This window comes from Sebastes umbrosus, chromosome 16 (assembly GCF_015220745.1).
Source record: "Sebastes umbrosus isolate fSebUmb1 chromosome 16, fSebUmb1.pri, whole genome shotgun sequence".
Taxonomy (NCBI): domain Eukaryota; kingdom Metazoa; phylum Chordata; class Actinopteri; order Perciformes; family Sebastidae; genus Sebastes; species Sebastes umbrosus.
In genome coordinates this window covers 27,044,640-27,057,348 of record NC_051284.1, presented here as the reverse complement: position 1 = coordinate 27,057,348, position 12,709 = coordinate 27,044,640, and the positions used below count along the sequence as shown (strand labels likewise).

The following is a 12,709-nucleotide window of genomic DNA, read 5'->3' as shown; positions in this document are numbered from 1 at the left end:
TACAGACTTCAGTTCAACTGGGACTAAATAAAAGAGGGAAACACTGTAAAGCATAAAGGTAAAGTGTTTGTGTGTGTGTGTGTGTGAGAAAGAGAGAGAGAGAGAGACAGAGAGAGAGAGAGAGAGAGAGAGATAGAGGGAAACCTTCTCATTCCCACCTGCCACTGTTTGATCTTATTCCACAGATGTCTGAACTCCTGAAGATTGAGTCTACCTGTCCCATCCATCTACACAGACGCAGTTAAGACCAACATCCTGTCACACATTAAATCAGCGTCCATTCAGAAAACAACCAGCTTCATGTTAGCGAGCATTAAGTCAGGCAGGACTTTTACTTGTAGTTAAGTATTAGTATTTTTACTTCAGTAAAGGATCTGAATACTTCTTTGACCCCTCACTAACACAGTGTATCAGCTGAGTGGAATCATTTAGTGTGTTCTCATGAGGTCAGAGGTCAAAAGCATGTTGGGTAACGAGGCCTCGGCCCTGTGAGCGTCCATCCCAGACCCCGCCACGGGTCTCGGCAGGTTGTGCCTCCTACAGACAACACAGCCAGCCCGATGCACTCGATACAAAGGATACGTCCATCAGAGCAATCATGCTCCTGCAGCTCTCCAGGCTGAAGCCCTCTGTGTTCAGGTCCTTGTCTGCAGGGAATACAGGGACACGGGGCAGAACCAGGGTTAGTATAGGAAACTGAAACTGAAACTAAAATGAAAATAAACAGTGAAAAATATTTTTAGTATGCTGAAAATTTTAGGTATTAGTTTTTTAGCTATAATGTATCACTACAGAAAAAAGGAGACAGCGTGAATTTCCATCAACTTGACCTTCCAGGAGACGGTGCTATGCTGCAACTGCTTCACATTGAGACTAAAGTAGTGCGAAGATTAAACATTTAGAAAGATTACACAGTTGTCCAACCATGTATTTTGTAAGTATACTGTATGTAGCTACATACTTCTAAGACATTATATCTAGCCTTAACAAAAACAAACTAAAACGACTGTAAAACAAAATATATAAAAAATAAAACTGAAACTATAACTATAACTAACAAATGCATTCTGAAAACTGATGAAAAATAAACTAAAATTAAATCGAAAGTCAAAACTAAAATAAAAAACTGTTGAAAATTCAAAACTATTATAACCTTGGGCAGTACAAAAATTAAAGGACAATAAATAAAGACAGAAACAGACAGATTATATCTGTAGAGAGTTGATTGCATTACTAAAGACTTTCAAAACTCACTGTCCAACAACCTATAAAATGTTTCTGGATAAAATCTCTCCAGACATTTACATTTTAAGACTCTTCCAAACTTTTAATATGTCAGCGATTAATAAAAATCATTAAATATATGTTATCAAAGTTATACATGACATTGTGTCTGATACATTTTGTGTCTAAAGGTTTAAATGTTGTGTACTATAATGTGATATAAATGTGGGACATAAGAGCCACACTCTGGTTTCTGATAGAAGTTCTCATTCATCACTGCAGCACTCCATCTTTTAAAATAGTGTTAACATGATAAAATACAGTTCAGTTGTTCTAACTGGACTCACGTTTGGTGATCACTCTGTTGAGAACGTTTTTCAGTTCGTTGGCTGTGATTTCCATGTCCTGTGAGAGAGACCAGACGGGAAACAGTAGAAGAAGAGAGGAGACGACCATTAAAATTTTACTCACACAGATTTACACAAAAAGACAGTTAATGTCTTCAGAAAACACAGGAGTGGTTATTTTTTATCTGTAAGTTTGATGTCTTCCTGTAATTCTTAAATTCTATGTCTCCCTGTACTTCTTAAGTTTGATGTCTCTCTGTTCTTCTTAAGTTTTATGTCTTCCTGTACTTCTTAAGTTTGATGTCTCCCTGTACTTCTTAAGTTTTATGTCTTCCTGTACTTCTTAAGTTCTATGTCTCTCTGTACTTCTTGTACTCACATCGCCGGCTATTTCCTGAAAAATAGTCCTGAACTGCTGGTCCTCCTCGCTCTCTTCCCCCGCTGAGGACGGCGCCGGCTGAGGCGTCATGGAGCCACAAAACAGAAAGAGATGAAGAGACAAGAGCGAGAAGATGTGAAAGGAAAAAATGTGGAGATAAAGTTTGTGAATAAAAACTCTCAACTTTATACAGTACACAACTACCTTCACTGAAATCTTGTTTATATCATTTAGCATTATTCAGATAGACTGATGCAGGGTGAACATATTGAAGAAATAGCTTTAATATATGTTCTAATGTGACTTGGTTATCTAGAACGCAGAACAATACTGCACTCTTTTCTGTGACTTTTATGCAATAATAGCTTTGAATTGCTTGGATGCAAAAGGAGAGCTGTATGCTAGTTGCTTTGAATTAACTCAAAACCGAAAACTAAAGCTGCTGAAGAAGAAAGTTTTGTCTTTTTCAATCACTTAAAAGTCAGCCTCTCTTGTTGAGAAATTCTGCAAGGTCATGGAAAGAAATGAAGGACACTTACCACTGGATGATCGGCCTCGATCCTGTTCTCTATCTCCCTGGGTGAAGACGAACAAACAGCAGTCACGATGGTGACAACAACATCTCACCTGGACCACAAGCCTGTTCACTACAATCACGTTATTCTGCATCAGGTATTAAACACATCATCAGACTGAAATCCTGAGCTCAGTGTTGACTTAAATGATTCATTACACCATCTCTAAAGGCCTATAGTCCCATACTCACATCGGACTGACACTTAATGAAGCTGTGAATAAAATGTGTTAGTTCAGTACCACCTGTTGCTTCCTCCAGTCAAGAGCTTTTTCTCTTGCTTTTTCTTTATTTTGGGCAATCTTGGTTGTGGAAGGCGTCCTCTTCTTGATTTTGTATAAGATGGAGTTTAAGTAAGTTTGTCAATTACACCCTTCAAGGAGGTTAAAATGAATGCTATTAATATTTAAAAAAAAAGTTAAATCTAAAGCCATGTTTGGTATCTCAAAGCTCATCACAGTGAGCTGTTTGCTTTTCACATCCATCCCACTGCAGGTCCCGGTCCATCAGAGTGCAGCATGCTGTCTGGTCCTCCAGGGCAGCAGGAGGTGGAGGGATGGTGGATGTTTGTTGATGCTTGAATATGCAGTATTGAATATTTTGAAAGTTTACCGGTGCGTGCCCAAATCTGAAGTCGCTTGTCCTAAAAAAGATTCCATAACAGCTTCGAACTGGGGCCGATTTCTTCCAGTTCTACAAATCAAATCGCCGTTAAAATTGTTTGTTCTTGGTGGTTTGTGTCCCACCCACCAAGCACCCCCCGACAACAACAAAACCCCACCCTCATTAACAAACACAAACACACAAACCCGCACTGTAAAATAAAAATGCACATGGAGGGATAAATCACCTTTAACTTGGTAGTTTTCTAGACTAAATCCCAATACCCAGCCCTACTAATAAACATCAACATCAATGGAGTGAAATAATGATCTAACAGACATCTCTAACTGTAACCTACTGCGTACCCATTCCCTCCTCTTACCCAGCTCGCTACCCTGACCGCCCTCACCCACTCACTCTGAGGTGTTCCTCTTTTCAGAGAAGACTCGCAGGATGAACTCGCCCTCCTGGTGCGGCTCGTATGTGGAGGGGACGATGACGTACTCCCCGGGGGTCAGGCGGAAGCGCTGGGTCACCTCGCGCAGGTTGATGTAGGACTTGCAGCGAGCTTTGGAGGAGGTTAAGAGGAAGAAGTCCTTCTGCATGTGCTGCTTGTTCCCGTGCATCTGGAAGCAAGAATGCCCTCAGAGTTCAGTCAAGTCCAGGACTATTGTAATAAAATTGTAAACATGATATATGAAAACAAACAGTAGGATGTAGTTAACTTGCAAACTGCTGCTCCACTGTGAGAGTTTACACCTTCCTTACCTCCTTTGGCACCTGTAGAGAGACAGAGGCAACATCAGTGTTTGTATCATTTAAGGGTGCAAATTAAAAAATAATTCATTTTATTAATGCTGTTAAAAGAATGAGAAATGATCGAAAGATTTGATTACACATGTGCATCTGAACTTACGGAGCCCCCCTAGACCCCGTAAGTTCAGATGCACATAGACCCCTAGGAGAACATTTTATTAACTCGTTCCATCGAGTTAGTAAGTCGTTCCCTCGAGTTAGTAAGTCGTTCCCTCGAGTTAGTAACTTGTTCCCTCGAGTTAGTAAGTCGTTCCCTGAAGTTAGTAAGTCGTTCCCTCGAGTTAGTAAGTCGTTCCCTGAAGTTAGTAAGCTGTTCCCTCAAGTTATTAACTCATTCCCTCAAGTTAGTAAGTTGTTCCCTCGAGTTAGTAAGTCATTCCCTCAAGTTAGTAAGTCGTTAACTCATGTTAGTAAGTCGTTACCTCAAGTTAGTAAGTCGTTACCTCAAGTTAGTAAGTCGTTCCCTCGAGTTAATAAGTCGTTCCCTCAAATTAGTAAGTCGAGGGCACGAGTTACTTCATAGTGCACTTCCTCCAATCATTCCCGATTTACTAACTTGAGAGAATGAATTAATCATTTTTTTTCCTAGGGGTTTAGGGGGGCTCCGTATGAACTAGAACAAATAGCATTTTAAAAACTTGTCATTTATTTAATCATATTTTGGTGCTGTAGGATTATGGAACATGCCACAAAGTGCTTAAATCAATAAATTAATTAACATGACAATTTTTAAAATGTCAGTCTTGATGTAATCAAAAACTTGCAAAACACTTGACCGAAGTCATGTGACAGGTCCCTTCATGGTGAATTAAGAGCAGGTTCACCTCATAAATGGCGAATCCGATGGTGAAGAGGTTGGCTCCCATCTTGCGCTCTTTCCGCCGGTTCTTCTGCATCAGCGCCACCACGAAGGTGCAGCCCACCTCGTTGTCCTCGGGGTCGTCGTCCTCCTCCAGCAGACGGAGGCGGTACTGAGGGTTGGTCCAGAAAGTGTCTGCAGGACATTCAATGTCAATGTTGTTTGGCTTTTTTTTTTTAAATCAATCAGTTTATATGACATTAGTGTTTTTCCACATTGTTCTTCAATACATGATGATAGTCATTAATAAGTATTGACAGTGGTGGAATGTAACTAAATACATTTACTCAAGTACTGTACTTAAGTACACATTTTATACTGCTTTATACTTCTACTCCACTACATCTCAGAGGCAAATGTTGTACTTTTTACTCCACTACATTTGTTTGACAGCTTTAGTAACTATTTATTTAGCTGACTACTATGAGATTATACGTATAAAACATATGATGAACTGTTAAAACTCGATAACAATGCAACAAGTTAATCATATCTTTCATACGTAAAATACATTAAATGACCCACCAGTATATAAAATACTTCAAATCAGCTCCACATGGACCAACTACAGCAGTAAAATGCTGCTAATACATGAATGCAGCAGTAATAATAATCCAATAAATAATAGGAAGTTGCTGATAATCATTACGTACTTGTACTTAAGTAATATTTTCAATGCAGGACTTGTAATGGAGTATTTACAAAGTCTGGTTTTGTTATTTTTACTTAAGTAAAGGATCTGGGTACTTCTTCTTCCACCATCGAGTAGAGATCCAGAACAACTCATCCAACATTTAAAACGGAGACATTCAGGCTCTTTCAATATAATGATGGTCTTTTTTCATGGCAGAAGGGAGCGTAGTTTTCAGACTTGATTCTCTATTTTTGACAGTCAAAGGTTAACCTGGTAGTACGTAAATTAAATATATTAATACATCAGAGGAGAAACTGGGAGCACCATGAGTGATGGAGCTCTGTGTTTGTGGGGTTAAATGAGTGGCGTTATTGTGCAGCAGATCGAGGTACAGTACCTGGGTAGTTCCTGCAGCCCCCGGCAGAGCAGCCTCTCACCCAGCGACCTTCGTTCACAGAAACCGTCCACTTGTGAATCTTATCGTCCTCCAGGGCGTCGGGGGTCAAGTTACAGATCTCGATCTTAGTGTAGTTCTTCTTGAAGTCCTCAAATGACATCCTAGAAGAGATGGATGGGTATCAGTTCAGCACAGTACAGTTCCTTACTCTTTCTAAATACCAATAAAAGTTATGCTGATGAGGGAAGAAAAAACCCTTTTTCGTTACATAAATTATTTGTATATTGTTCCTTTTAATTCCCTATATACTAAAAACATTGCAAACTGTTTAAAGTGTAAAAACATGCACACCTACCAGAACTCTCCATCCTCGGCGCTCTGGTGCTGCAGCTTCTCCTTTTCAGTCTTAGAGAGTGTGGCCCACTCCTTAGAGCTGTTGGAGACGAGGAGGGGGAAATAGTGAAATTACAGAAAGGTAGGACAGATTTGAACTAAAGAACTGTGTGGTAAAGATGGTTACTTGTCACTCCAGGGACCGTTCCACTCCACTTGACCCCACGGGTTCCTGAGACGCACCAGACGTACTTTAGATTCCTTGTGCTGAGACGGTTTACACTGTAGGAGAAGTGGAGATTCTCGTGTTTAAACCCATAGACTTACTGATTAGACTTACTGCTACTGTATTTAACTAATTAATTAGCAGCATCAGTGAACCAAAACTAACACTGGTGTTGTTACTGTGTGTGTGTGCAGCTCTGCAGGACCACAGAGTTGAAACAATCCCAGTACTGTACATTATAAACAATACTGTTTTGTTGACAGCGAGCAGCTTTACCTCCTCCACCGCTGTCACGGAGTAGGCGTGACCCTTCACAAGTCCCGTCACAGTACGAGTCTCAAAGCGAGCAGGAACCAGGGACTGCAGACACACAAAATACACATTTATATTGTAGAAATATTGTTAACACAAACCAGCATTTTACTCAAAGTAAAGCTCTTATTTTAAAAATAAAAACATATGCAGAGGACACGTTTTACCTAATGGCTTGCAGAATATTTAAAATAAAATAATAATAATAATAACACATTTAAAAAATGTTTTATTAATGCTGGCACACAGTTTTATTTCTTATATGTTTCATCTGTTTTATTATTCTTATTATTCTTATTATTCTTATTATTAATATTCTTATTATTAGTAGTCGTAGTTGTATTTATTTTATATTATTTTTAGGCATTTTATTCCATTTTATTTTTGTATTATCTTACTTTATTTGCGTCCTTAAATGTTTTGTTTTGAAACATGCAATTTAAATACAGTTTATTATCATTATTATTAATTTTATTATTATTATTATTATTATTATTAATAATTCGTGTTCAAGTGTATCCAGTGCACCATGACATCATTTTTAAGTGTGCTTACAGATGCAAACAACAATGGTTATGTCCAAAATTCTACACCAACGTGCTATTTAGTACGCTTACATAGTATGCAAGATTTCTGAGTATGTCCGAAACCTTAGTATGAAACCAATAGTACGTGAATTGCATACTATTTCTGGTGAAATATTACAGTATGTAAACACTGGACACTAATGGCAGCACAAATATCCCTCTTTGCTATAGGCGTAATATATATTTTAAATGAATTCAGATTCTCACAAATTGTTTTTTTGGTCACACAAGGTTGGTAGGGGTTACCATGGTTACACGTCTCCAACCAGCATCCGTCACAGTAAGTGACGACGTAAGTTACTGTTCAGTGCGTCCGAAAAGATACATACTACTGTTTATTGACACAAAAGTATGAACAATAGTACACATATTGAGTATGTACTATGTAGTGCATATAATTCCTACTACTCCTCTGATAATGACAGTATAAAAGTTATTAGTTATTAACCCGGGAATCATAGTCCTCCTCCTCCTCCTCTGTATCACAGCTACATACAGTATATAATGTGTGACTCACATCGATGGAGCAGCCCATGAGGGAGCCTCTCTCCAGAGCTTTCTTCATGATCTTGTAGAGCTCTTTGGGAGCTTCCTTCATCTCGTAGAACTCAGTGACTCCACCGGTGAAGTCCTCCATGGCCTCGGTGGTGTTTCCACCCTTCAGGGCCTCGTAGGAGCCGTGCAGCCTGGACGAGAGGAAAGAGCATAGGTGTTACACTTAGATTTCCCCAATCCATTCATCTGGAGTCCATCCACGTTTCAACCCTATTATAAGTCTGTGCTACTTTTTAATATTAGTTAGACACTTTTATTTAGCCCTAACCTGAGTAGTGTTTGTATGCCAAAAAAAGGACGTATTATATTAAACAGACCGCTGCTCTCATTTCTTGATTTTATGCCTCCTCGTCTCCTCTCTCCTCATCCTTCTGCCTGTGACCCGGAAATCGATCTCAGCGCGCCATCTTGAAGGATGTTCTGATTCCTTAAATGTATCTCGAGGAGAGAGGAGGCTCGCCGGAGGAGCTATGAGCTAGTATGCACAGTTTGCCAAAGTCTTTTCGGTACCCATGACGTATAAAAGAGGCTTGACACATTTTGGTCACATTGTTCCACGTTGTGAATTGAATTAAAAGTAAATATATAAAGTTGTCATCTGACAGAGATCATAAAATACAAATCAAATGGACAGATAATGCAGCTGGGCCACACGTCATATTTAATTGCTTTAAAATGACGGCTCCGAGGCAAGGATGTCCCATTTTATTCAATGCCAGATGCCTCGACTCCTCTCTCCTAACGTCTCTTCCTCGCCTCCTACGCTCGCATCTCAGGTGGGAGGGTCTAAGATGTGAGGAGAGGAGGCGAGGAAAGGAATCGAGGATGTGCAAACTGAGAAATACAGAAGAAGCCCTTTGATTGCAGCCCTCAAATTCAGCTTGGAACAAAAAAAAAAAGTCTGGAGAAATTATAAAAGAAGTGCTACAAAAATCACATATCTGCAACCCAGTAAAACAAATCAGTACTTACTTGGCGTAGGCCTTCTCCAGCAGGGCGCTCCAGAACTCGTTCCTCTCAGCGGACTTAGTGAAGACCAGCTGGTTGTTGAAGGTTGGGATGCGGTCGTCAATGACGACGTCGACCCAGTCGCCATAACGCCAGAACTGAAGGACAGAAGGAGAATTAACACTGAAGATCAAGGATGAGAGGATATTCAACTTCTTCAAACTTTAAGGGGAGACACTCTAGGGGAATATTTTTAACTAATAGATATCAACATGAAACTTCCCCAGTAGATTACTTACACTTATTTTTGCTATTACAAGTTTTCTGAAATTTGATGTTTAAATATGCAAATGAGGCATTATGTTATTAAATATGTGCTAATTTGCATAAATTCCCCGAACAGAAATCTGAACATTGGATAACGCCAGGTTCAAAGTTCTTGTTTCAAAGGTTTTTCACAGAGGGAATTTTGGATATCTCAAGTTTTTATTACTCCATATATCAGAAAATACTGTCAACAGTCATAAAAAAATACATTTTAATCATGTTTTTAGGAATAAAATGTTGTATAATTCAGGCTATAAATAATATATGAATAAACCCCTCTGTAAAAACCTTCAGAATATAGATAGGAATGAACATGGGAAGTTTTGGTGTATGTTAGTGCTACTGAAGTGGAGATATAAAGATATGGATTGTTTAAATTCCAGACATTTTGAAGACACTTACAGATAAAGTGTAAACATTTTAACTAATAGATATCACCATGAAACTTCCCCAGTTGATTACTGACATTAAGACAACTATTTTTTGTATTACAAGTTTTCTGAAATGTTTAAATATGTAAATGAGGCATTATCTAATGCTAACTTTAGGTGAATTTAGGAGAAATCTACAGATACTAATAGACAAATTAGTACAACAAACACCTAAATGTGTATTTTGGATGTTTTCTTTCCACTAGTCTGAAAGAAGACATGTTATAGAAGCAAAACAGCCCAAAATTAATGTTGTTCTCCTCATCTGTTTCAGTAAATTTGATTTTAAGGAGGATAAAATGCTGAAGGAAGGACTGAATATCTGGTGATTAGATGGTTGGTTCTGACCTGGAAGTGGAAGATGCCTCCATAGCCCTCTGCGAAGCTCTGCTCCAGGGGAACAACGCGGTAGAGAAGCTTCTCATTCAAGGTGAGACAGGCGATGGCGGCCAGCAGCCAGCAGTCGCCTGAACACAGGAGATCATTTCATTTCTTTTATTACAGCTGAGCAACGTTCATGACAGTCACACATCAGATATCACAAGAATGGGCACTGTTTTAAGCACAGATCTGGTGTAATTTCTTAAATTTCAGTATGGATTTAGTTGGTATCGCCTTTCCTTCATTCAGCACCTTTTCACTGAAGTCAAAGACTTTTGTTTTGCTGGAGGAAAAGACCGCCGCCGAGTGCTGACGTTAGGGTTTTCTGATTGTCCAGGTGTGTGACAGACGGACAGATAGATAGACGGGGTGATACTGCAAACAATGTAAGTTTTTCAACAGGGAACTGTTAACAGTGTCTGCCAGGACCTTTGTCCCTTTGGTCCTCTTTTATTTGCAGTCTGAACTGAACAACAATGAGAAGTGCTGCTGGTTGGATTCCCTTCCAAAAGAGTAAGCACAATATGGGGAGGCCGCTGCAGGCAGAGAGGCCGTGTTCGGGGGATCGATGGGATATTTGCTACCCTGTTACCCCCCAAAGCCGCCTGAATATGTGACTGAATGTTGAATACACTGAGAGTGGCTCCATACAACCTGTTACACTATATGTATTTTTGCTTCAGTCAGTGAGTTTCAACCACCAAACAATGACAGGACAGTGTTTTATGGTGGATTCCTTCCTTTTGTCATTCCACAGATGTGTTGCTCTTGTTAACTCATTAACATTAAGCTGGGGTTGATTTTAGTCAATCGTTGCTGAAAAATGTCAATTAAATCCACCTTCGCTTCACAAAATGTAGAGAGTGTCAATGCCACCGTGATGCTGTGATGTTATTACGATGTTTAAAGGTCCAGTGTGTAGGATCTGGTGGTATCTAGCGGTGAGGTGAGGAGATTGCAACCAACTGAAGCCTCTCCCGTGTGTCGGAGAGCTAAGGTGGCCGATCGAAAAACGGCAATGTCCCTCTCTAGAGCGAGTCGTTGTAAGAGCAGTGTAGGTCATTTGGAGCAGAGCCACGGCGTAGAGTGTGTGTGTGTACGTGGGAAGTGAGTGGTGAAGCAAGAGAGAGAGAGAGCGGCGGCGTGGAGAGCGAGTAACGTTATCGACTCCGGACCAAGCAGGAAAAATTAACAAGCACAATTATGTTTAATTAAAAGGAGCAGTGTGACGGATTTAGTGGCATCTAGAAGAAGACATACTTATTAATATTCATATTCCACTTCTGCCAATAGATCCCCCTAAATGTTTACACACTGGTCCTTTAAAAGAGGTTTAATTTACCAAGATCTCCCTGGCAGATGTCTGTCCTACTGGCTCCTCCAACAATGAACTGAGGGTTCTCACAGATTTCCTGTAGACAATAATAAACACAAATAGTTAACCAATAATCAATCCCTCACACATCATCTGATTTTGTGAATCTAAGGATTGATGTTTGTGATTTTACTGCAAATACTGACTAAATTACAGTCGTCTCTAAATAGATAATAGAAATTATATTAGAGCCATTAAGCCCCAAAAAGTAGGAAACATGCGGCATAATGACACTTTAAGGTTGTGCTGCAATACAGTAAATGAATTTCCGATCCATCCATGTAGGACTGGCGTGGCGTGTTTTGATCCACATCTCCAGGTAAAATCCCACAGCAGCTCAGGTTTGATGCATCAAAAATAACGTCCTATGTCCCACATGTGTGTGATCCATCCCCTCTTTATTTAATGTGTCTCTCCGTGCGTCAATCCCCCCCCCTCCGTCCTACCTTGGGCCTCTTCCAGACAATGTTCTTGACCTTGTTGGACTTGTGTCCGAGCTCCTTGAAGCCCAAAGACTCCACGGTGGCGGGGAAAGAGTCATCCTCAAACGGGCTCTTCCTCCCGAGACACTCCTGTCTCAGGGTGTTGAAGTCCTGGCCGTTGAAGCGGAGGGGCTTGTTCAGGGACCCTTCCCCGTCTCTCCTCTCTCGTTCCCGGATCAACCGGTCACAGAAAAAGCCGGACGGTGTGTAGGGCATCTCGTCTCAGCTGACTTTTTCTTTTTTTAAAAACTGGCTTTTGCCACTTGTACTAAAGTCTTACAAGCCTAACAACCCTGGCATAAATCCAAACAGCTAATGTCTGATTGGCTCCTTCTTTGTGTGACGTCCCCCTCCCCTTCGTCACAGAGTAGATGCAAAAAGGTGTGAAAGACTCTGCGTGCATTCACCTTTGCATTACCATGCACGTACACACATATGCACAGAAACTCAAACATCACATAAACGTGTATTTGTTGCTCTCCCATTGGCTGAACGGGAACAATGACCTCTCCCTGGCTGTGGTGCTCCAGTGCCATCATTGTTGGGTGACACAAAGGGCCAGAGGGCATGTAAAGAGTGGCCGGTAGATGCCCTGCCTCAGCAGAAGGCATTCAACCCCTTTAAACCTATTCTCAATGGAGCTCAGCATTGAGCAGTCTCAGCATAACTAGAGCAGGCTAAATGCTACGGAGAGGAGTAGCATCCATTTTTTTTAGCAAAGTACAAAATATATCCGATGTTTTGGGTATTGTTAAACAGCATAGATGATCCCCAATGTGAGTCTTAAAGAGCGGTTAACAGTAAAAGAATCATAACGTTCAGTCTGACATGACGGTATTTTACTCTCAGATATGAATAGCACAGCACTTCTCTATAAAATAAAAGTATGTTACGATGTCGGGGTGTTTTGACCCTGAAT

General features: G+C 40.3%; 1 protein-coding gene across 1 annotated transcript in view; it reads right to left on the bottom strand.

Annotated features, from left to right (window-relative positions):
- Positions 1–12,709, bottom strand: part of capn3a (calpain 3a, (p94)) — an 18,051-nt gene extending 5,342 nt beyond the window's left edge. The window contains exons 1-17 of the mRNA XM_037747572.1: positions 11,755–12,709; positions 11,276–11,345; positions 9,901–10,019; positions 8,819–8,952; positions 7,809–7,977; positions 6,669–6,752; positions 6,354–6,448; positions 6,189–6,266; positions 5,834–5,994; positions 4,768–4,937; positions 3,896–3,907; positions 3,545–3,753; positions 2,490–2,526; positions 1,951–2,028; positions 1,572–1,629; positions 583–647; positions 159–227 (exon numbers count right to left, since the gene is read on the bottom strand). Coding sequence (XP_037603500.1) covers positions 159–227; positions 583–647; positions 1,572–1,629; positions 1,951–2,028; positions 2,490–2,526; positions 3,545–3,753; positions 3,896–3,907; positions 4,768–4,937; positions 5,834–5,994; positions 6,189–6,266; positions 6,354–6,448; positions 6,669–6,752; positions 7,809–7,977; positions 8,819–8,952; positions 9,901–10,019; positions 11,276–11,345; positions 11,755–12,006 — 1,860 coding nt within the window. The 5' untranslated portion in view covers positions 12,007–12,709. The remainder of the gene's footprint in view (positions 1–158; positions 228–582; positions 648–1,571; positions 1,630–1,950; positions 2,029–2,489; positions 2,527–3,544; positions 3,754–3,895; positions 3,908–4,767; positions 4,938–5,833; positions 5,995–6,188; positions 6,267–6,353; positions 6,449–6,668; positions 6,753–7,808; positions 7,978–8,818; positions 8,953–9,900; positions 10,020–11,275; positions 11,346–11,754) is intronic.